This window comes from Lynx canadensis, chromosome C2 (assembly GCF_007474595.2).
Source record: "Lynx canadensis isolate LIC74 chromosome C2, mLynCan4.pri.v2, whole genome shotgun sequence".
In the NCBI taxonomy this organism is placed as follows: domain Eukaryota; kingdom Metazoa; phylum Chordata; class Mammalia; order Carnivora; family Felidae; genus Lynx; species Lynx canadensis.
The window spans coordinates 103,476,477-103,501,993 of NC_044311.2; the positions used below are offsets into that span (position 1 = coordinate 103,476,477).

At 36.2% G+C, this 25,517-nt stretch overlaps 1 protein-coding gene across 1 annotated transcript in view; it reads right to left on the minus strand.

The window, feature by feature from the left end:
- Positions 1-25,517, minus strand: part of DZIP3 (DAZ interacting zinc finger protein 3) — a 98,339-nt gene that overhangs the window by 9,885 nt on the left and 62,937 nt on the right. Inside the window, exons 20-27 of the mRNA XM_030329709.1 lie at positions 24,482-24,647; positions 22,991-23,086; positions 22,700-22,827; positions 12,488-12,556; positions 8,412-8,508; positions 6,794-6,897; positions 5,163-5,250; positions 3,584-3,685 (exon numbers count right to left, since the gene is read on the minus strand). Of these exons, the coding sequence (XP_030185569.1) occupies positions 3,584-3,685; positions 5,163-5,250; positions 6,794-6,897; positions 8,412-8,508; positions 12,488-12,556; positions 22,700-22,827; positions 22,991-23,086; positions 24,482-24,647 (850 nt within the window). The remainder of the gene's footprint in view (positions 1-3,583; positions 3,686-5,162; positions 5,251-6,793; positions 6,898-8,411; positions 8,509-12,487; positions 12,557-22,699; positions 22,828-22,990; positions 23,087-24,481; positions 24,648-25,517) is intronic.

Consider the following 25,517-nt stretch of genomic DNA (forward strand, 5'->3'; position numbering starts at 1 on the left):
AACCCAATACATTTATATATTAAATAGGCAATGATCTAAATTCATAGAGCAATGTTTGGGGGAAAACAATTTGAAATCTAGATACAAAGCACTAGCATTAGAATTGGTGTTGTCATAACAGTTAAATGTACGCATTTTTGGAAAAGCGAAGGGTAGTGAATATACAAAAGAGCAGAGAGAGAAGAGAAGTGAGTTCTAGTCTCTCTTTCTACCTGGCTGGGTAACCAGGGATGCCAAGTTACTAATCTATAAAGCAGGCGGTTATTAGGTTAATTGATTTTTAAAGTTCCCTCCCAACTATAATAATATAGGACTATGCTAAGAGGCTCCTCAATGAGTACTGTCCACATTGATGAATAATACTGATACTCAGAAATTATAAAGAACCAAAGCTGACTATAGAAAATATTACTTTCCTTGGTTACACATTGGAGGGAACTTGTATCACCTGATGGATTTTGACTTTATGGTTAGCTCCAATGAGAGCAGAAAGCTGAAGTGCAGTGGGCCTGGGGCATAAACCCCCTTACAATGACTTGTAGACATGCTTATAGGTGTTACTGCACCTTCCAGGGCGCTGTGGAAAGCTAGCCCTTCTTAGCATCTAGCAATGGGATGGATACCTTACTGACTAGACTACAGAAGAGGACAGATTAAGTTTCTACTATGTGCCAAGTCTAGCACTGGCATAAACAGAAATTCAAATATTTTTTGAATTGGAAAAAAAATGAACATCAACACAGATCATAGGTTAATAGGGAACAATAAAATAAATACATGAGGTTGACACCGGATTCTTATTTAATAGCACTAAAGGAAAGACATTGTGTATATCATTGTCTATAAGTACTCTTGCTAAAAATACTGAACCTGATTCTAAGCAACTGTCTAGATCTAATCAACAGTTTATAGAAAATAGAACATGTACAATGACATCACAAGGATGCAGTCAATTAAATCAATAATGTGGGAATTTGAACTTTTTTAATAAATGACATGAGTAAAAGAGAGGGGGTCGGGTAGCTGCTAGAGATTTAAAGAACAATGAGCCACATGCGAAGTTTAAACTTTATTTGAATTGTTTTTAAAAATAAGTTATTAAAAGAGTAATTATAATCAAATTGGAAATATTGCAAACTAGGTAAGAAAAAGGCATTTTTAAGGCAACTGGGAAATATAAATTTTAACTGGATTTTAGATATTAAAATTTTTAATTTTAGGTAAAAAAATGGTGATACCATTATATCTAATAATAATATCTAATGGATATTAGATATTAAATTTTTTAATTTTCTTAGGTAAAAAAAATGGTGTTATCATTATATCCAATAATAATAATATCCTCATATTTTAGGATGAACTATACATGGATGAGATTATATGATATGTACTTTAAAATATCCCAGTAGGAAGAAGAAGATGACATGAAACAAGATTAACAAAATGTTGGCTCTCTTAGTTCACAGAGGTTTGTTATAGTATACTATTTTTGTGTTTCAATTTTCATAATGTAAAGTTTTTAAAGAATGAATGGATGGTGGGTATGAGTCAGTATTCCTGCTCTCTTTGCAGACAGCCACTACCTAATACTACTTGGGAGAATTAGATAGCCAGGGTACAAAACCCAAGATATAATAAAAACATATAAAAAATACTGGGTTAAACTGGGAAGAGTACCCCTTATTTCAGATTTCTCAGGTTAGACTACTATACATTTAAAGCCTGTTGACTATTCTTTATAATACTAGGATCTCAGAGATAGATGAACTCTTTTTCTGTATGTATGTATGTATGTACATATGTATGTATGTATGTATATTTCAAGTTTTTATTTAAATTCTAGTTAACATATAGTGTGATATTAGTTTAAGGAATATAATCTAGTGATTCATCACTTACATACATACCCATAGATGTATTTCAGTAACCAGGTCATCTAGTATAATTTCCTGGTGTTATACATGGAAAAAACAAAGTCCAGCATAGCTGATTTTTCCAAGAATAACATAGTTATTCAGAGAGTTAGGACTTAAACCCAGATCTCTAGTATGTTTCCATTGAATAATCTTAACTTACGGCAAATAGCATCGTTACATTTCTAGCATTTGCACTCTCAAACTGTTCCACTAGTGTTTAGTGGTCGCTGATGCTTGCACTTGAACACAACTGTTAGTTTTGATCAAACACAGCGGTGATGCTAGTTAGGAAGCACAAAAGATACACATGTACCTCTCAGATGTTAGCAGAAGGACGCACAGAGCTTAACTGCCAGTGGGGTTTTGCCCTTGACTAAACCTGGGTTAAGCCCCATCAGACATAAGAAAGCCTTCAAAGTGATGAGGATCTAGAGGTCAAAGTTTAACTACATATGTCAGCTATGGAGTTATCACTGGTATCAGACAGCTTGTGCTGATCTGGTTTCAAGAAACTTCAAAGAACAACTCTGTATGCGGCTTCGGAGTCTCTGGAGCCATTTTATATTTAGAGTTATCGGAGAGTTTAACTATAACCTATAGGTGGTAGTTTGAAAACGGGCAGAAAGCAGAGTTTCTAGAAATCATACAAGCATATGTGTTACTTCCTGTAGAACTACAAGGACTCTTTGGATTTCTCCATCATTTGCATATAATATTTCTTATCGAGGTAATTGAGTATGATGAAGTTCCAACCCTAGAATAATAATGTTCATAATGTAGTGCTCCTATAAAAACTGAACTAAAAATATAAAAGGCAATACTGCATTCTAAAGACCATGGTGTACACCATATAATGCTTTTAGCTTTGGATCCTGCTTTTGAAACACAGTGTAACTCCACACAATTCACATAATTTTCAAGTTCTCTGATACACTCAACTAATTACAGAAATAACATTTTCAAAGTTCTACTACAAGCAGAAGTGCTGGGGTTGAAAGTGATTGGCCACTAAATATCTCACACCTTTCTCCTTTCCCTATTCCCAGATGTGTTTTGATAATAAAAATGATCACCTAATGGTTCTTTCCTGAAAGGTCTTTTGAAAAGCTGTGTGAATTTATTGGGCTAAGGTACTATGTTTCCCAGAAGGATAATATAAATAGTCCAACAGAGAGATAGCTGATTGAGACTCACTGATTCCCAGCAATAAGCAGGAAAGGGGCATAAATGGAAGCTACTAAAGGTAGAATAGGGATAAAAGTTAAGGAACAGAATGTTCAAAGTAGAAGTGGAGGGGTGAAGTCTAAACTGCTAGGGTAGTATACTGAGATGGTTTAGTCATCTAGGGGTAACCTGAGAGCATTGGGAATTCTGCCCATCCATCAGTTTTCTCTTACCTTACAGGTGAGATTGACAGCATGCATGAGAATATATTACCTCTTTAGCTACCAAATACATCACTAAAATCCAGTGATACACCTATGTATTGGCATGGCTAAGCCAGTCAACTAGTTATATCATCTGGAAATAATATAGCAGGAATAGACATAATTACAAACAATATGCACAGTATGTGCCTATTCTATTTTGAACACACATTAAACATATAGCCCTTAGCACTTCATCAAGATGAAGATGGCAATTTTTCAAAATGTCCTATTTCTTACCAGTATGTCAGGATTAGGTGGTGGTGGAGGAAGCTGGATTGGAGGTAGGGTGCTCAAGGCAAACCCTTGCTTCACCTTGTTAATTTGTTCATTGTACTGTGTCTAGTAGAACAAGAGAAACAATATTTTAGAGCAAAATAAACCTCAAAGAAATAGCATATGGGAATACTCGATGCAGTTTTGAATAATAAAACACACAACAGTGATTCTCAACCAATTATGTCAGAAATAACATAAAAACGATTTTTGACATAAAGTAATTCTATAACACACTATCCCCAAATGTACTGGCAAGATACAAAGACACATAATTCACAGATCCTATGATAATTCTTCAGTATTTCCATAATTTTCAGCCCCAAAATGGGAATCACTGATATAAAGTGAATAGTGTCTAAAGATTTAAGAAGCTGTAAGTAATATCGGGCTGATAAATATGGGAAAACAGTATTTGTAACGAAGAGTTGAGCTACTTGCAAATGTTCACTTTAAAAATTGGAGGGGAAATTTTATGGAATACTCATTAAATATCCACATCTTGTTTATCTCAGAGTTATACCTCTAGTTTTCTCTAGTATCATATATACCTTTGTTTTATCACATGGATTTTGCCAAAACTAAGACTCCAATCTCTGAAGCTTAACTATATACTCTCAAAAGTTTTTGGCATTGTTACTTCACAGTATTATTTGTAAACAACCCACAGAGACTGGAAAAGAAATAAAACATTAGAAACTTCACACAGAAGACCTGTGCATGAAAGAAGACAAAGATGTAGCTGCTCTTGTGAGGCCAGTGAGTAAACCCTGAGAGCATTGGGAATTCTTTAGCTACCAAATACATTTAGCATTTAGTAAATGCTAAGCATCACTGAAGACCTCATAACAAGAGTCTTGGAAAGAAAAAGTCAAGACAGCCACCGGAAAAGCTGGACAAATAGGTAATGCTCTGAGGCAGTTGTCACAATTAAATGTCATTGTTTTGCTAGCAGTGTTGTGAAATCACAAAACACTGAACATTATATATTTACCTGAAGATATAAATACAAAAATATCCTAAGGCCAAATGAAGGAATTATTAAATATTCAGTAGGTTATCTCTTTAGATTACATTAAGCATAGTCCTAATTCTATTAAATAATGAATAAATATTTCACATTATGGAATAAGAACATAAAATCTAAGACTGAAAACCGAGACAGGTCTGCTTGATTGTCCTTTTAATTATATAAACACAGAATTACTCAGATCAAGTTATGACAATTATTTTTGATTACAGCAGAATCAGCTTTGGAATTCTAGGAAAATTAGGTGTGAAGCACAATTTTTGAGTTCCTTTATTGTATGAAGGACTTGAAAGACCTGAAAAACCCACATGTATTAGCCTACAATTCTGTCTACAACCAACTACATGGAAATATCGATCTCAAACCTTAAAAAGGCACAAATTGTAATAACTGAAAAAAAAAACCATGTTCTTCCTTAAATTTCTCCAGTAATTGTTGTTAATGTTACATGTTTTCTTTATGTATATACCTCCTACAACATTCAATTTACTCTAAAGATACTTCAGCACTTACCCTGAGGAATGCAATCTTATTTCTAACATCTGTTACAATGGCATTCCAACTCTCTACTGCAGCCTTTAATTGAAGTGATTCCAGGTTACTGATGTAGGAAAGGAGACACAAGAGAAAGTTCTTTCTTTTTATATACCACATAGGTCTCTAAAAATTTCCATTATATTCTTTAGCATGTATGTAAATAATATAAAACAGCAACAAAATTACCTCCGACACCAACAATTACCTCAAATGGGCACAAAGTTGTATGGAAGGGTTTTGTTATTAAAAATAAAACAAAGACGGGGAATATATTTTCTTTTTCAAGAGCAAATACAACTTCTGCTTCCACAACACCAAGTGGTTTTCTATCATGGCAATATTTTTTAGGACATATGAAATCTTTACACAGGAATCCCTCTGTTGAAGTAAGGAAGCAGAGAAGGCCGAACAGGGAAATGCCCTAGCCATCAAAAGCAGGAGCATCCTTACAGATGCTGATTCCTCTTGGAAGCAGGTTTTAGACTATCTTCACAGTAGCCCTGACATCCCAGGGCCATAGGTGGCCTATCAGCTCTTGTGCAAATTCCTAAAAGATACCCTTACGGGAGGGCAAATCAGAAAGAACTACCTCTTCTGCGAGGATGAATTAGACTGTTGCCTCGATGCAGTGCATAAACTACACAAACACAGCAGCTCTGCCAAACATGCCCACCAGATGACTTAAGTAGGAACACCTTTGAGGTGTGGAAGGTCTGCCATCTCTAGAAGAGATTTCATGAGGCCTTTCAAAAGGCTCTATTAAAATATCCCCACCCCAGTGTCACCCAGCACACCAGTTTTAAAAGAGCAGAATAAGTTATCACTGAGATCATCTTATACAAAGAGTCTTGATAATATTTTAGTTTACAGAGTGCCCCTTCTCCCTCTAGCAAGCAAAGATAGACTGATCACTTACAACAGTGCTTCCCGGACCTGAATGCACATCAGTATATCCTGGGAATCTTGCTAAACATCAGAAAGTCTGATTCTTTAGAATTGAAGAATAATGATGATCATTAAAATGATCATCATTAAAAAAATAATGATGCCTTGGTCCCAGAAATTCTAATTTAGTTAATTCTTTAAGCATGAAGGTATACTCCATAAAATTATAAATTTAAGGACAGTCTCATGCAACCTGCCCCAAATTTAAAAATCACTTATTATCACAGAGCAAGAAATTGGCTTTAACTTAGGATTTCAGGTGTTAATACTGATCTTTCCCTCAATGTATTCCGAAAGTATTTAAAATCAAGCATTAGAAGAGAAATCTATTAGAAAAAAGGTTTTCCACTTAGAATCCACCCCGTTTTGTAAATATCTAGTCTGGATGCATGTTTCTGAGATTTTTCATCTACTTCACTTAACGGGAAGGGAAAAATTTGTCTGCAGCTATTACTGTGCTCAGATTTCTCAGTGCTTCGGGAAAAGCAACCAAGCAAAAGTATCAAAGTGATTAAATGAATTTTGAGGTTTAAAAAAAATAAGGGTTTGTTTACTCCAAAGACTCTGGTGTCTTACATGTAAAACACAGATTATGTTTGACCTCAAAGCCTCTTGTTAGTATCTCTGAGATAAAGAAGCATTAAGGAAGAGTAAAATGTTACCTTGCCGCCATGTGAGTCACCCTGGCAAGCTGACTGAGGCATTCCTTTTCAGTCTGCTCTAGGTGGAGCAGACCAAAATCTCTACGACACTGTAAGAAGTACACCTACAGATTTTTGAGAGGAAGACAAAGAAGTTGAAGGTGTCCTTGTAAATGAACACGTTGTTTTCTAAATCATTTCTAGTAAAGGTGAAGCTATTTCTCAATCTCTTCCAGCACCTGAGCCTCTTGACCATCCCTAATACATTAGAAAAACTCTAATTCTGCAACTCTAACTTTTTTAGTCAATGGTTACTGAGTTGGTAACCATTCCAGAACATTAGTTTTTCAAGCTTGAACATACCCTGGTATCATCTGAGAAACTTTAAAAAAAAAAAATGGTGCCTTGGTTCCAGAAATTCTAATTTAATTGATACCAGGTAGAGCCTGAGTGCTAGGATTTTTTAAAGTTCTCAGGTAACTCTACTATGCAGCAAAGTTTAAGAAAACTCAAAAGAATCCTGCTGTTTGTTTTGTTTTGTTAATTGAGGAAGGGATCAGAAAATAATAAGACCACACAGGAGGAGCATGCAGTCCAAATGGACTTTGGGAGGTCAATGGGTCCAATGTCTCCCCCATAGTAGGAATTCCTTCTGCACCATTATTGTTGCATGGTTACTTGGCCTCTGTTTTTTCTCAGTAATCACTCAATATTCACTGAAAGTAGATTATATTCTTGGACAGCATTAAGGGTTTATAAAATTAATCATGCAAGCAGAAAGAAACTTTCTGAGTAAAAGTAGTGAGAAACAAAATATACAAACTTGAGCTCTTAAAGTAATCTGAGGGTTTGGTTTTTCAGTTATAGCTAGCATTTTACTCTCCAGATTATTTTTGGTTCAGGTATCATTCCTTGATTGTTGACCTCCAGATTCCCAATTATTCTGCTAAAGAATAGAGCTCACCCATGACAGAGGTAGGAAGATATATAATCCTTTTAATGTTAGTGAACTCTCTAAAATTTTTAGAGCGTTTGATATAAAACATTTTATATCAAGTTTGAATACCTATAAATAAAAATTACATCCATACAGATAATCAATCACATGTCTTTTAGAAGAGACCCTAGTTGTGGTGTTCTAAGTTAACTTAGAACAAACTGTGAGTGACATTCTGGGGGTCTACAAGGTAAGTTGGTTTTTGAAATTGGGAGTGTATGATGTATATGTGTTTTGGGAAGATCTACATAGGAACTAACAAAGAAAGGAGATATTATCTCCAGCAGCAGTAAAATGTTATTCTTATAAACTTGGCTTAGTGACCTGGCTTCATGAGAATTTTCCCAAAATGTGTGTATTTCCTATATATACTGAAGCAGACCAATCTCCTGAAGTCATCTGGGGAGGAAAACAACATAAGATCATCAACAATGAAGTAATCATGTACAAAATTGCAATGAGTCAAAGAGCACAGAAGTTGGAGTTATGTTTTCTGGCTGGTCCTAAGATGACTTATTTGTTTATTCAGAAATAAGGTTTTTTTTTCAATTCTTTAGTATACTAGTATACAAGGAAAACTTCCCTCCCCAACCCCATCTCTCTCTCTCTCCTTATTTATGTATTTATGTATTTATGTATTACCTCAGCTGTTAAAGCTCTGCTAGTTTCTGCATTCAGTTTGTTTAAGTATGTTTTAATTGTGCTTTCCAGATTATGCTTCTCCATTTCCCACTGAGATCTGAAATATATGACCATTAAAGAATTAACAACACTGCAGCAAGGATAGACTTTTCTACCTTATTCAGGAGGGAGAAAGATACAAAACTATTCAATGAGTAAGAAATAATTTCTTGTAAGTTTACAGCATATAAAAGTAAGAGAAGAGGGGCGCGTCGGTGGCTCAGTGGTTAAGCGTCTGACTTCGGCTCAGGTCATGATCTCAAGGTTCGTGAGTTCGAGCCCTTCGGCTCAGGTCATGATCTCAAGGGTCGTGAGTTCAAGCCCTGCGTCGGGCTCTGTGCTGACCACTCAGAGCCTGGAGCCTGCCTTGGATTATGTGTCTTCCTCTCTCTCTGCCCCTCCCCTGCACATGCTCTGTGTCTCTCAATAATAAGTAAACGTTAAAAAAAAATTTTTTTTAAAGCAAGAGAAGACATTTACTTAACCCTTACTGTTATCCTTTACTATTAAGAGTGCAGAAGTTTTAAAGTTGTCAATATAGGGGCTATGATTTAAAACTTGGCTCTGAGAGGCACCTGAGTGGCTCAGTTGGTTAAGCATCCGACTTTGGCTCCGGTAATGATCTTGCGGTTAGTGGGTTTGAGCCCCGTTCATGCTATGTGCTGACAGTTCAAAGCCTGGAGCCTGTTTCGGATTCTGTGTCTCCCTCTCTCTCTCTCTGCTATTCCTCTACTCACACACACTCTCTCTCTCTCTCTCAAAAATAAATAAACATCAAAAACTTTTTTTTAATGATAAAAAAAATAAAACTTGGCTCTGAAATAAAGTTGTCCGATGATGAATCTGATTTCTGAAACTTAATAAATGTGAAACCTTGGGCAAGTTACTTAACTTCTCTATACCTCAGTTTCTTTGCATGTGAAAATGGAGAATACTGTAGTAATTACCTCAAAGACCTGTTGTGAAAATTCATTCAGATAACATACATAAAAATATTTTGTGTTTACTACACATTAAGTACTAAATAAATGTAAGCTTTATTATTACTTATAAATTTCACATAAAGTTTCTATAACCTTTCTGTATCCCCAAATAGCAACTACAAAAGGTTTTTATTATCCCTGCCATCAATGCATTAAAATATTGCACTGGTTGCCTCAGTGCTCACATTCAACACCTTAGAATGAAAACAAATCCTACAGCTTGAGAGGGAGAGAGGGAGATGATGAGGACATTACTTATGAAGGACATTATGGAGAAAGACTACCTATAAGGTTTGACTTTTTCCCATCCCATTTCAGATTCCTACACCTGAGCCCCAAATTCTAAAATTTTTGTTTAATGTTTATTTCTTTCTGAGACAGAGAGAGACAGAGCATGAGTGGGGGAGGGGCACAGAGAGAGGGAGACACAGAATCAGAAGCAGGCTCTAGGCTCTGAGCTGTCAGCACAGATATCGACACGGGGCTCAAACTCACAAACCATGAGATATGACCTGAGCCGAAGTCGGTCGCTCAACAGACTGAGCCACCCAGGCGCCCCACCTGAGCCCCAAACTCTAGAGCACACAAACTAAATTATGACTTTAAAGGAAACAAATGGAAATATAATCTTGCAATAGGGATGTTTCCAAAGGCTATCCTCATTGTTTCATTATTAGAAACACTTGGATACTTGCATACTTAACAAACATTAATGAGAAGCTTGATAAAACAATATACTGTATTGTTAATACCACTAACAATACAGTGTTTTCAGGGAAAAAAAATATTCAAGGACATATATTAATTCAACCAAAAGGAATTATTATGCCATTGAATATTGTACAAAATTGCCTACAAGAACAGGAGAAAAAATAAATTAGAAAATAAATTAGACTCCAACAAAATTAAAAACTTTTGTGTTTTAAAGCACATTATCAAGAAAGTAAAAAGACAACTCACAGAATGGGAGAAAATATTTGCAAATCATGTATCTGATTAAGGACCTATATCCAGAACATGTGTAGAACTCTGAAAACTCAACAAAAGACAACCCAATTTAATGCATAGGGGCACTTGTACCCCAATGTTTATAGCAGCACTTTCAACAATAGCCAAATTGTGGAAAAAGCCTAAATGTCCATCAACTGATAAATGGATGAAGAAATTATGGTTTATATACACAATGGAGTACTATGTGGCAATGAGAAAGAATGAAATATGGCCCTTTGTAGCAACATGGATGGGACTGGAGAGTGTGATGCTAAGTGAAATAAGCCATACAGAGAAAGACAGATACCATATGTTTTCACTCTTCTGTGGATCCTGAGAAACTTAACAGAAACCCATGGGGGAGGGGAAGGGAAAAAAAAAAAAGAGGTTAGAGTGGGAGAGAGCCAAAGCATAAGAGACTGTTAAAAACTGAGAACAAACTGAGGGTTGATGGGGGGTGGGAGGGTGGGGAGGGGTGGTGATGGGCATTGAAGAGGGCATCTTTTGGGAAGAGCACTGGGTGTTGTATGGAAACCAATTTGACAATAAATTTCATATATTAAAAAAAATAATAAATAAAATTAAAAAATGGCCTAAGGATTTGAACAGACATTTCTCCAAGTAGATACACAAATAGCCAACAGGCACATGAGAAATATTCAACATATTTAATCATTAAGAAAATGCAAATAGGGGCGCCTGGGTGGCGCAGTCGGTTAAGCGTCCGACTTCAGCCAGGTCACGATCTCGCGGTCCGTGAGTTCGAGCCCCGCGTCGGGCTCTGGGCTGATGGCTCAGAGCCTGGAGCCTGTTTCCGATTCTGTGTCTCCCTCTCTCTCTGCCCCTCCCCCGTTCATGCTCTGTCTCTCTCTGTCCCAAAAAAAATAAATAAACGTTGAAAAAAAAAATTAAAAAAAAAAAAAAAAAAGAAAATGCAAATAAAAAACCACAATGATCAACTACTTCACATCCACTACAATGAGTAAAATGAAGACAGATAATCTAACAAGTATCTGTGAGGATGTGGAGAAAGCAGAATCCACATGCATTGCTGGTGGGATTGTAAAATGTGCAGTTACTTGGAAAATAGTTTGGTAGTTCCTCAAAAATTTAACCAGAGTTTACTACATGTCTCGGCAATTCCACTCTTAGGTATACACCCAAGGGAACTGAAAACCTTATGTTCATACAAAAATTCACTTACAGATGTTCATAACAGTATTATTCATAATAGTGAAAAAATGGAAACAAATGTTCATCTGCTGATGAAAAGGTCAACAAATTTTAGTATATCCCTACAATAGAATATTATTTACCCATAAAAAGGAATGAGTACTGATAACATGCTACAATATGGATGAACCTGGAGAACATTAAGTTAAAGAAGTTAATCATAAGAGGGTATTTATTATACAATTATATTTATATGAAATGTCCAGAATAAGGCAAATCCAGAGCAACAAATGATAGATTAATGACTGCCAGAAGCTAGGGGAGGGGAGGAGGAGTGATTTCTAATGTATCCAGAATTTCTTTAGGGGGTAAGAATGTTCTGAAATCATACAAAGGTGATGGTTGTATACCTCTGTGAACATCCTAAAAGTCAATGAATTGTATAACTTAACACAGTGAATTTTATGCTATGTTTACTGAATCTAAGTTCCCAAAAAGTTACCTATAGGCAAAAATATGTCAATGAGAATAAAACTCAGCCAGTTTCATAAATCAGTCACACCTAGCACTATTAAGCGATAAGAACACATAGGCTCTAGTCCCTGGCAAGCTTATTGCAGCACTACAACTTTGCTCATCTAATCTCCCTCAGCAGTTTTCTAGGGCCAGAACTAAGGCAAATATATGTCCCAATTTGCCTAGGGCACTTCCAATTTATAACTGTTGTCCCAGTGTAATTATTAATAATGCTAATGCTCAATTTTATGCTCTAAAGTGCCCCAGTTTGGATAATAAATTATATGGCTACCCTGGCCAGAGCATGCTGAGTGGAATACCTAAGAGTTTCAGAGATGCACATATACTAAACCAAATCAACAGCCAAGTTTGTACCTTTTCATGGAAAGTTGCTCCTTAAGATTCTTGATTTCATTATCTTTAGCGTGGCTCTGACGCTGTAATCTAAGAAAAAATGTAAGTCATAAATATTAGAAATTGTCATTAATACAGTCAGAACAGCTCTACTTGTAGCTGAGGAGGGACTAAATATGACCATTTTGAACCACAAATATTAAGCCTGAAAATAGACTCCTACAACTAGACCTGCTGCAATTTATCTTCCGATGTCTGATTTACTGACTTCCCAAAGAAAGTACTAAGGTCGAACCCCATCAATTAGAAGCTAAAGAGAACTTGTACCCCCACTTCAAAGACTCAGAAAAATGTCTTTAGCTCTTTGTACCTTAGTTTACCCACTAGAAAACACCAATGGTATGTTTTAATTTTCTAGGCCTGTGATAGAACTGATAACTTTAACTTGATTACAAAGTTGTTATGTCAAGTCATACAAATTCATACAAACTATTAAAGGGTTAAAGTCTGAAAGAAACCTGATATTAAATATAAAAGTAGAGAGGCTGTGTGCAAATAAGAATTTTAATTAAAATAGTAAATTATAACAGGGGAGTCACCGACATCACCTAATCATGGGAAGACTGCGTAAAAATAAATCAGAAAACATCATTTGCAGTTAGCTTAAATATTAATATGCAAGAAGCTACTACGAGAAGTGAAAAGTAATACTTTTTAGTTGATGTATGTTCACAAACCATCTCTGATACTCCTTCATTGTGTTGCTGTATTTCTCCTCACAACTAAGTTTTTACACTAACCCATTAATTTGCTACAATATGAAGACATTTACAGCAAAAGCGCATTTCTCGTTAAGTCTCTGATATGTTGAGACACTTGAGATACACAGGAATTCTGGTTAATATAAATTATTGGAATGATAGCCTTAAAACAATGACTTTTTTATTATTATTTTTAAATATATATTTTAATGTTTATTTTTGAGAGAGAAAGAGACACATGAGCCGGGGAGGAATAGAGGGAGGGAGTAACACAGAATCCGAAGCAGGCTCCAGGCTCTGAGCTCTCAGTACAGAGCCCCACACAGGGCTCGAACTCATAGACCATGAGATCATGACCTGAGCTGAAGTCAGATGCTTAACTGCCTGAGCCACCCAGGTGCCCTAAAACAATGACTTTAAATGTTGGTTGTATTGCTTAATATTAAATTTCAGAGATTACCCACTCACCTTTACTCCAAGCTTGTTAGAAGCTATAGAGACTTATAATCAATGTTCTATTGAACTAAAAATGCAATGAAAAGAAATCAGGTCTGTTTCTATACAAAAAAGATCATGTTCTCAAGTAAAGAATAAGAAAGACAAGCTTTGTTACTCAAGCAAGGTATGCAGGAGTATGTAGAGAGTTGAAAAAGAGGTAATAAGATTTTTTAAATTGACATCCTCCTTTCCTTTGTACGCTTCCATTTTGTCAATATTTTACCTAACTATAGTTTAGAGGGCAATAAAGAGTTGACAGAGCTTGGTGGGGAATTCAGAAGACCTGGATTCTCAAATAATAGAGGATAAGGTAGGCACAGTTTCTATCATCCAGCTTGGATAGGAAACAGCTATCTATGTTCAAGCAGTCATAACTTCTTAGTCCTATTTCCTCATGAATAACATTAGAGCAGGATTAGATGTTCTTTTCTGACAGATCTCAAGTTACTCTGGCTGGCTATCATGTTTCTTATATGGGTTTTACTGACAGTGTTACTTAACATTTATTAAGTGCTTATTGTAATTTGTGCAAAATATGTTGCTATTATATAAATCTTTCTGCTAATTCTGCAATTATCATCAACAAACATTTACCAAACATTTAGTGTAGGACTGACATTGAATTAGGCCAAAGAAAAAAGATTTCTTTGCTTTCTAATAAGCATCATGTTCTAAAGTAAAAGAAATCAACATTTTATAATTTAAAAATACTTATACATTTATCATATACTTTTGGGACATGTTCAAGTGAATAAAACAAAGGCTTAAAAGCTATATGAGAACACACACTGTGCTTGCTCATGTTTCCGCTCAGCCTACATGCCCTGTGTTTTCTCCCATCTCATTCTATGTAGTCGAGGTTCAATACTATCTTCAATGAAGTTCTTCCTTATCACAACAATCAAAAGTACTCTTTTTACCCTACAAAATCCCTATTAAGTATAACTCCACTTGACAGTTATTTACATGTACAGCTGGCCCTTGAACAACATAGGGGTTAGGGATGCTGATAGCTATCCCTGACAAACGCAGTTGAAAATCTGTGTATATAACTTCTGACTCCCCAACAACTTTACTAATAGCTTACTGCTGACCAGCCTTACTGATAACGTAGTCAATTAACACATATATTGTATGTTATATGTATTATATACTGTACTCTTACAATAAAAAGAAAATGTTATTAAGATCATAAAGACAAAATACATTTATAGTACTGTACTATATTTATTTAAAAATTTTGCATATAAGCAGACCCACATAGTTCAAATCCATGTTCAAGTGTCAACTGTACTTTTTTTTTTAAATTAAGCCTTTTGAGATAATCATAGATTCATATACAGGTGCAAGAAATAATAGAGAGAGATCCCATGTACCCTTTACTCATGTTCTTCAAATGTTAATGTCTTGAAGAACTATAGTATAATAACCAGTATTTTGAATAGTGATACAGTCAAGACACTGAACAGTTTTATCACAAACCTCATTTTGCTCCCATTCCCATTTCCTCCTTATAACCTTGGATCACTAATGTTTTCCATTTTCATCATTGTGTCATTTCAAAAATTTTGAGGGGTACCTGGGTAGCTCAGTCAGTTAAGCATCTGACTTCAACTCAGGTCATGATCTCATGCCTTGTGAGTTCTGGCCCCATGTCAGGCTCTGTGCTGACAGCTCAAAGCCTAGAGCCTACTTCGGATTCTGTCTCCTCTCTCTCTGCCCATCCCTCACGCATGCTTGCTAGCTCTCTCTCAAAAAAATAAACATTTAGGGGCGCCTGAGTGGCTCAGTTTGTTAAGCGTCTGACTTTGGCTCAGGTCATGATCTCACGGTTCGTGGGTTCGAGCCCTGCGTCGGGCTCTGTGCTGACATCTCCAAGCCTGGAGCCTGCTTCTGATTCTGTGTCTCCCTCTCTCTCTGCCCCTCCCCTGCTCATGCTTTGTCTCGCAAAAATAAATAAATGTAAAAAAAAATTTTTTTTTTGTAAATAAAAAAATAAACATTTAAAAAATTTTAAATTTGGAAATTTTGTCATTTCAAGAATGATATAGGAATGGAATCAAATAGTACATAAGCTTTGGGGATTTGCTTTTTCACTCAGCATAATTCTGTCTGCAGAGTCTGTAGTGTTACCATGGTTTCATTCCTGATGGTGGTGATATGTGTCTTCTTTTCTTTGTCAGTTTTGGTAGAGGTCTATCAGTTTTATTGATATTTTGAGAGAAACAGATTTTTAATTCATGAATTTTCTTTATTGTTTTTCTGTTTGCAATTTCATTAGAAGTAATTGCATTACTTCTAATATTTATTAATTTAATCTGCTTGTTTTGGGGTTTTTTTTCTTTCCTTTTTCCAGATTCTTGAGGAGGGAGCTTAGATTAGATTGAGACTTTTCCTTTTTCTAATGTGTACAGTTGGCACTATAAATCTCAGATCTGCTTTAGCTGTTTCCCACAGATTTTGATCTATTGTATTTTGATGTTAATTCAGTTCAACATACTTTTATTTCCCTTAAGAACTCTTTTTTGACCCACTGATTAATTAGAAGTGTTTTGTGTAGTTTCCAGCAGGAGATTTTCCTGTTATCTTTATATTTTTAATATGAAATTTATTGTCAAATTGATTTCCATACAACACCCAGTGCTCATCCCAACAGGTGCCCTCCTCAATGCCCATCACCCACCCTCCCCTCCCTCCCACCCCCCATCAACCCTCAGTTTATTCTCAGTGTTTTTTTATTTTTATTTACTTATTAAAAAAAATTTTTTAACGTTTATTTATTTTTGAGACAGAGACAGAGCATGAACGGGGGAGGGGCAGAGAGAGAGGGAGACACAGAATCGGAAACAGGCTCCAGGCTCTGAGCCATCAGCCCAGAGCCCGACGCGGGGCTCGAACTCACAGACCGCGAGATCGTGACCTGAGCTGAAGTCAGACGCCCAACTGACTGAGCCACCCAGGTGCCCCTATTCTCAGTTTTTAAGAGTCTCTTATGCTTTGGCTTTCTCCCTTTTTTTTTTTCTCTTCCCCTCCCCCATGGTCTTCTGTTAAGTTTCTCAGGATCCACATAAGAGTGAAAACATATGGTATCTGTCTTTCTCTGTATGGCTTATTTCACTTAGCATCACACTCTCCAGTCCTATCCACGTTGCTAAAAAGGGCCATATTTCGTTCTTTCTCATTGCCATGTAGTACTCCATTGTGTATATAAACCACAATTTCTTTATCCATTCATCAGTTGATGGACATTTAGGCTCTTCCCACAATTTGGCTATTGTTGAGAGTGCTGCTATAAACATTGGGGTACAAGTGCCCCTATGCATCAGTACTCCTGTATCCCTTGGGTAAATTCCTAGCAGTGCTATTGCTGGGTCATAGGGTAGGTCTATTTTTAATTTTCTGAGGAACCTCCACACTGTTCTCCAGAAGGGCTGCACCAATTTGCATTCCCACCAACAGTGTAAGAGGGTTCCCGTTTCTCCACATCCTCTCCAGCATCTATAGTCTCCTGATTTGTTCATTTTGGCCACTCTGACTGGCGTGAGGTGATATCTGAGTGTGGTTTTGATTTGTAGTTCCCTGATAAGGAGCGGTGTTGAGCATCTTTTCATGTGCCTGTTGGCCATCCGGATGTCTTCTTTAGAGAAGTGTCTATTCATGTTTTCTGCCCATTTCTTCACTGGGTTGTTTTTCGGGTGTGGAGTTTGGTGAGCTCTTTACAGATTTTGGTTACTAGCCCTTTGTCCAATATGTCATTTGCAAATATCTTTTCCCATTCCGTTGGTTGCCTTTTAGTTTTGTTGGTTGTTTCCTTTGCTGTGCAGAAGCTTTTTATCTTCATAAGGTCCCAGTAATTCATTTTTGCTTTTAATTCCCTTGCCTTTGGGGATGTGTCGAGTAAGAGATTGCTATGGCTGAAGTCAGAGAGGTCTTTTCCTGCTTTCTCCTCTAGGGTTTTGATGGTTTCCTGTCTCACATTCAGGTCCTTTATCCATTTTGAGTTTATTTTTGTGAATGGTGTGAGAAAGTGGTCTAGTTTCAACCTTCTGCATGTTGCTGTCCAGTTCTCCCAGCACCATTTGTTAAAGAGACTTTTTTCCTTTGGATGTTCTTTCCTGCTTTGTCAAAGATTAGTTGGCCATACGTTTGTGGGTCTAGTTCTGGGGTTTCTATTCTATTCCATTGGTCTATGTGTCTGTTTTTGTGCCAACAATTTTGTTTTTAAAATACACTCTGCCATGGTCTTTTAATTGATGTATTTAGATCATTTACATGTAAGGTAATCAGTGATGTTAGGGCTTAAGTCTGCCATTATTTTTTGTTTCCTGTTTCTTTTTTCTTACCTTCTTGTGAGTTATTTTAACTTTTTTTTTTTTTTTTTTTTTTTTTTAGGATTCCATCTTGACTTATTTATAGTGTATCTGAATACATATATCTCTGTAGCTTTCTTTAGTGGTTGCACCAGGTATTACAATATGTATATGGTAATCTACTGGTATTGATATTTTCCTTACTTTCATATAGGTCTCTTTATTCTCTACAGTTTTAAAATATAATTGCTGTACTTCCTCTACATAAACTTCACTAAGATGGTATTATAATTTTTGATCCAAACATCAAATATGATTTAAAAAATTAATGAGAATAGGATGGACTCTTATTATTTACCCCTCCCTTTACTCACTTGGATGTTCTCCTTTCCTTTCGGAAGTTCTAAGTTTCTATTATCATTTCCTTTATGATTATACACCTTCCTTTAGCTATTCCTTAATCATAGGTTTAGTAGCAATGGATTCTTCTAGTTTTTCTTTGAGACTTGTCTTTATTTCCCTTCAATCCTAAAGGATATTTTTGCTGGATATAGGATTCAAGATAGTTGTTTTCTTTTAGTTTTTTTTTTTTCTTCCAGCACTTAAATAATGTGCCACTTCCTTCTGGCCTCCATGGTTTCAGATGAGAAATTTGATTCATTTGAATTAATGTTCCCATGTGTGTTTTCTCTGGTTGCTTTCAAGATTTTTGTCTTTAGTTTTTTTGCAGTTTAGTTATGATGTGTCTTGGCATGGATTTCTTTCAGTTTATACTACTTTGGGTTCATTCAGCTTCTTGAATTTGTAAATTTATGTATTTCACCTAATTTCTTTTAATGCTTATCCCTCCCCCCCCCACACTCTCTTCTCTCCTTCTGAGATTCTGACAAGAACTTATTTTATTATTGTCCCACAAGTCACTGAGACTCTGTCCTCTTTTTTATCTTTTCCCTAGTTTATCTCCTCTATGCTGTTAGATTGGGTAATGTCTTTTGTATTTCCTCAAGTTTACCAGTTCAATCCTCTGTCATGTTTATTAGTGATTATATCCAGCAAGGTTTTTAAATTTTTTTTTTAGATCTTTATTTACTTTTGAGAGAGAAAAAGAGACAGAGCATGAACAGGGGAGGGGCAGAGAGAGAGAGGGAGACAGAGAATCTGAAGCAGGCTCCAGGTTCTGAGCTGTCAGCACAGAGCCCAACGCGGGGCTCGAACTCACAGTCAGTGAGATCATGACCTGAGCCGAAGTTGGAAGCTTATCGACTGAGCCACCCGGGTGCCCCCAGCAAGGTTTTATTTGTTATTGTATTTTTTAGTTTTATAATTTCCATCCTTTATTATATATTTTTTGTAAGACTTTCTAGGTTCTCATCTGTTTAAAGAGATTTCAATTTTCTTGTTGAAGCATTGTTATGATGGTCACTTTAGAATCTTTGTCAGATAATTCTCAAATCTGAATCGTCTTAATGTTATCATTTGTTGACCAGCTTTTCTTTTTCATGTTCTAATTGTCCTCATTCTTGGTATAATGAGGATTTTCTATTGTAGCCTAGATATTCTGGGTATTATGAGACTCTGGATTCTAGTTAATCTTTTTTTAGCAGGAAGACCCCCTGTTGCTGTGTAGTGTGAGGGCTGAGTGGGTGTGTATGTTTAGCTTCTCATCTGGCCCTGCTTACAACATCCCACCAAAATTGTGGACACTGACACACTGCCTCGATGCAGATGGGTGGTGTGGAAGTTCGGTCCCCTCAGTCCATGACATTTCCCATGAAAGTGAGGCACCAACTTACTCTGCTCTTTGCCTCAGCAGGGTATAAGATCAGCTTCCTGCTCGGCCCTACTGACACTACGGAAGGAGAAAGCAGAGGGATGACTCATATCACTTTGTTTCTACAGGATGGAGAGCAGGGGCTCCCTGTTGGGCCCCTGTGGCACCACCTGGGGTGAGGGGAGAGAATAGAGTGCCAGCTAGCACCAAGGGTGGAAACTCAGCTCCCCATGAGGAGAGTAGAAGTGAAACCCATATTGAGTAGTCCCAAGTTAGATTACCTTAAGTTTCATTGATGCTGAGTAAAGGCAGAGGCTTAGATTGCTGCTAGATCACATTGACACTATCCTGGCAGAGGAACTGTAACACTACCTACTTCTGCCCCATGGGGAATGGAAGACCAGCTGCGATACTACCTCAGTAAAGAAATCTGGTTTGTGCTATCTGCTATCATACCACCTGGTTCCAAGGGGTGGTATGGGACCGTTGGTGCTTGACTAGAGTAAGTTGGATAGTGCCAAAAAAGTTTTCTGTTGTTATATTTTCCTTTTCCTGATCCTTTGGCTAGAGCAAACAGGCTTTTCTTGGGCTTCCCCCCACCACCTCTGCCTATTGGCTATTCCAGGTTGGTGATTTCTGCAGCACTCTGTCTAGGATATATAGGAGGAAATAAGGAAAATTCATGCCATATCATTCCTCAAGTACCAAAGCTTCTTGACAGTCTGCTTTCTTCTACCTTTTAGAGCTTCCTATGCTTGTTTGTTGTATTATGTCTTGGGTAGTTTAGTAGTAAAAAGGATGAATGGCAAGGAATAGAGCTACTTCTTAGTAGAACTAGAAGTCCCTCTGTTATAAGTAATTTTAAACCCTTCACATTAATCTCTACTCTCCATTAGCTAGCAATGTCTGACATGTGTTGGTATCTTCTACATGTGCCTTCCCTAATTCTTCTCACACAGTAGTCCCTTGATAAATGTTTGTTGAATATTCTACATGGAGGGCTCATTGTATGAAGATATATGCGTCCCCTAAAATGGTCAAGCATACAAGGGCACCTGGGTCAGCTATCAGAGTTGAGGAAGGATACCCTCAGATGGTAAAGGAGAGAGACAGCTCATCTGCATGGATGACCTTACTTTTCTGATCTCTGATACTATATAACACATATCTGGATTGGTCATTGCCTTCTAAGCTAAAATACAAAGTCTTGAACCCTGAAGTGTGGGTTCTTAAGTGACTGTAGCCAGTTTAGATTTGTCCAAGCTACCTTAGGTCTTCACCTCCTTAAACTTGAAGGATCTAACTCCAGCAGGGATAAGTTACAAAGTGTTTGTAACTGATACTATGTTGCCAATGCTACAGCATCCAGTTCTTCCTAAAAATTCCTTCAAGGATGAATGATATAATATGTGGGAGAAAATTTAAGACTTAAATCTGCCAAATATTTCTGCAACTCCATAATTAGTATTGTAGACTCCTTATTCTAAGATATTCCCTAGAACTTGTCTATTCTCCCTACTAGCTCTAGCAACTAATGGATTTCAAATTAGACTTCGTGGACAACTGGTATCTGTTGCATTACTATTTATTAAAATAATGTGTTATAAATCATGTTATTATTCCAAATGATACCGGTTGGAGATAGTGATTAGTATAAAAAGAGTAAAGCAAGGCCACTCATTTTCTCCTATTAAGTCAGAATTTTTAAGTCTTAGATATTTAATACTTAAGATTGTTAAGGGATGGGAATGCAAGCTGATGCAGCCACTCTGGAAAACAGTATGGAGGTTCCTCAAAAAACTAAAAATAGAACTACCCTACAACCCAGCAATTGCACTACTGGGTATTTATCCAAGGGATACAGGTGTGCTGTTTCGAAGGAACACATGCACCCCAATGTTTACAGCAACACTATCAACAATAGCCAAAGTATGGAAAGAGCCCAAATGTCCATCAATGGATGAATGGATAAAGAAGATGTGCTATATATATATACACAATGGAGTATTACTCAGCAATCAAAAAGAATGAAATCTTGCCATTTTCAACTACATGGATGGAACTGGAGGGTATTATGCTAAGTGAAATCAGTCAGTCAGAGAAAGACAAATATCATGTGACTTCACTCATATGAGGACTTTAAGAGACAAAACAGATGAACATAAGGGAAGGGGAAACAAAAAGAATATAAAAACAGGGAGGGGGACAAAGCATAAGAGACTCATAAATATGGCGAACAAACAGAGGGTTACTGTAGGGGGTGTGGGAGAGGGGATGGGCTAAATGGGTAAGGGACACTAAGGAATCTACTCCTGAAATCATTGTTGCACTATATGCTAACTAATTTGGATGTAAATTAAAAAAAAATTAAAATTCAAAAAAAAAGTACATACAAATAAAAAAGATTGTTAAGGGAAATGAGATTGTTGGGAAGGAGCAATCTTCAGGAATTTGATTCATTTTCAATCTCCTGGTCTTGGAACCAAAAACTCTGAGAGACCAATATAAAAAAGGATTCAAGTGATTTCACAGTGTCTTTGAGGAATGTATTCATCATATGCTATAAAGAAACAGCAAATCATTGGTCATATTTTTACAAATTAGAATCATGATCTGAAAGTTAATTATCTTTCTCATGTAATTCTATTATAATTACACTTGTTCAGCCAATACATGTAAAGCTTGATATACAGAGTGAGCCGTTGCTTATTTTTCAATGCAGCTGGCAAGACAAATATATAGTTGGTTTTTAAGCAAGTACAGACCTGTAGTCAGCTATTCTTAATGTGTAGTCACAATGCCACCTAGTGGCTACACAAGGATTATCTTTTAAAGATGGCATTCATTACGGAGCAAATCCAGAATTACCTGTGAACAACAGATTTGCACTTACTTGGAAACCTTATTGATTCCAAAAGCCACTTGTTGGTTAAGAGATGAAATGATTTTGTCTTTCTTCTTAATCTGCATTTGGTTTTCTTGCCACCGAAAAGTCACTGTTTTCAACTGTCTTTTAAAATCCTGATGAAAATGAAAATTATTATTTCATAGTTAATTCTGTTCAAATCACCAGACATTGAAAGAAAAAAGAAAATGTGTTCTTTAAAAAAAAAAGAAACTACCATTGAACTGAACAACTGACCTACCTCTGACTTGCTTCAGATATAATGGCAAAAGTACTTACTTCACACTGATAATGCAATTTATAAAGCTGCCTTTGCCGAGCAAGCTTCTCCTTCTCAGTTTCTCCATATTCTGTGGTTACTTTGCTGGTTGAGCCCTAATGAGCAAATGGAATACACATGCCTTATTTTCCTCTAAAAAGAGCTCTAAGACTTTAAAGGAGATTTAAAGTTGCCATCTAACTCCTACTCATGCTTATGTCTCAATACAAACATCACTTCTGTGATTAGTTCAGATAAACCCACCTCTCCCCAATTACAGCATTCACTAAATAGTACCACAGGTATGCGTCTACTGCTGCTACTAGTGGATAACATTATCTGCATGCTTACCATATTTTTAAGGTTGTTTTTTTTTTCGGTAACTTTTTGGTTACTTTTGGTAACTTTTTGGTAACTTTTATTGTTGTAAAGTTTATCTGAGGTAGACACTTACTCCCATTTTAGAGATGATAAAACTGTGAAGTACCTCATCCAAGGTTACACAGAAAGTAGAGAAGCCTGAATTACAACTCAGGCAGTCTTTATTTCCAAACACTTAATTATTACTCAGTACTACCTTAGTTCAATATTCAACTTATCCACCAGATTGTAAACACTACAATCACAGGAACAATGTCTTAGCATAGCTCTGACAAAAAGCATGTGCTAAATGTTTTTTTGAATATATGAGGGCGTTAACATTTTCCAAAATGTGTGACATTTTTATTCTATTTTGGAGTTCTCATAGCTACTGAATGAAAACCAAAGGCCTCATATTTAAACTTTAGTCTGACATCCAAAGCTAAGAATATGTCATTTCAAATAAAATATACTAATATCCTAATATTCTAATTGCAATGGTAAAAAGAAGATAATGACAATTATATGAATGTTGTACTATCAGTCAGAGAATCATTTTTACTAACCGTACCCTTAGACAATCAATATTCCTATGTACTATGGAACAGGTTATAAAATTACCTTAGTATAGAATTCTCATTTAAATCAAGTGACTAAAAAAAATCTGTCTTTTGCTTTGTCGGATTTAGTGTTCTGCTGAGCACTTAAATCATGTTCACATGTACCTTCATATATAGGAAGGTCATTCCCAGCAGTGACCGCTACAAGGAAAGGAACCAGAGGGGGGAAAAAACCTGTTGTATGTTAATATTTTTGTAGACATTTCATGTCTATAACCAGTTTAATTTTTTAAAAATGCAAGTACCTTTTTTTAAACAAAACTATTTTTCTCATGAATATTAATCCAAGTTTTTTTTGCAAGGAATGCATTTATAATCAACACTGCCCAATAGTTAAATCCAGGAAATGGTTTCAGAGCCAAAGTGAAAAGCTTCAGCTCCTAAGGCTTTTTTTCCCTCTATCCCTCTGACCCTCCCTTCTTGTTTTTTATTGCCCCTCACAAGCACAGCATAAAACACTAGGCTAACAGTGGTTAACGATGGTTTCTAGAAAAAGGAAGGCAGGTCTGTACCCTCTCCAGTCAGGCTTACCTGCTCTATCATGTCCAGAATATGTAATTCATCCAGACTATAGAACTTGTCTTCTGTTGCAGAATCCTCTTGAATATCACTTGCATCATCTTTCATAAATCTACTGACTGGGTGTAGATGTGCTTGCTCTTTCTTCAATGGCTCTTCCTTTCCTACCATATTTGGGCTACAGTGATGACAATCAATGTAATACTTTATAATGGTGTATAGTGTTTCTCATCTAAGCCATCGTTTCCCTAATTAATATTATATTAGTCTCATGAGAAAGGAGGGTTCATGGCCAAAGCAAGTTTAGACCATGCTTATACTGCGTATTTCTCTTGATGATTCATAATGAATTTATTTATCATATATAAGACAGCACTCAATCAAGGTACCTATTCGGTTCATCCTAGTGTTTTCAAGAATTATGAGACCATAGAGTTCATATTTCAAATTATAATTATTAACATCAGTTACTTTGGGAAACAATACTTTGGGAAATACTGACAAGCATTTCTACATCTGCTATATTATTTTATCATCCCAGCACTCTTGAAAAGTAGGTTGGTTTAATCAATTTCATTGCTTAGGTCCAGTGTACATTTAAATAGTGGGCTGCAAATATCAACATAAAGTAGATTTAAAAATGGAGATTCTTTGGTAACAGGACTTAAAAAAAAAAACAACTGTAGTGGTAACATGGATTTCAGTAACTAGAAACCACTAAAAAAAAAGAATGAAAATACTGTTAAGTGCAATGATAATTAACTCATTTTTATACCTATGTCTAAAATGTAAATGCATGCTACTATCCTTTCAACTTGGTATAGTGAGTGGCTATAAATTTCCTTCCCAATCTCATTAAATGGTAACAAGAAATAGTACTTTTACTTATAACACAATATAAATGATGTGATTAGTGAATAGAAAATCGGTAACTTTAGGATACGTTATTACTTCTTTTAGGCCACGGAGACCTAGAAAACAATATGGCATCTCATGCTTGTAGAGTAACTTGTAAAACACTATAAAACACTCATTAGGTATCACTGAG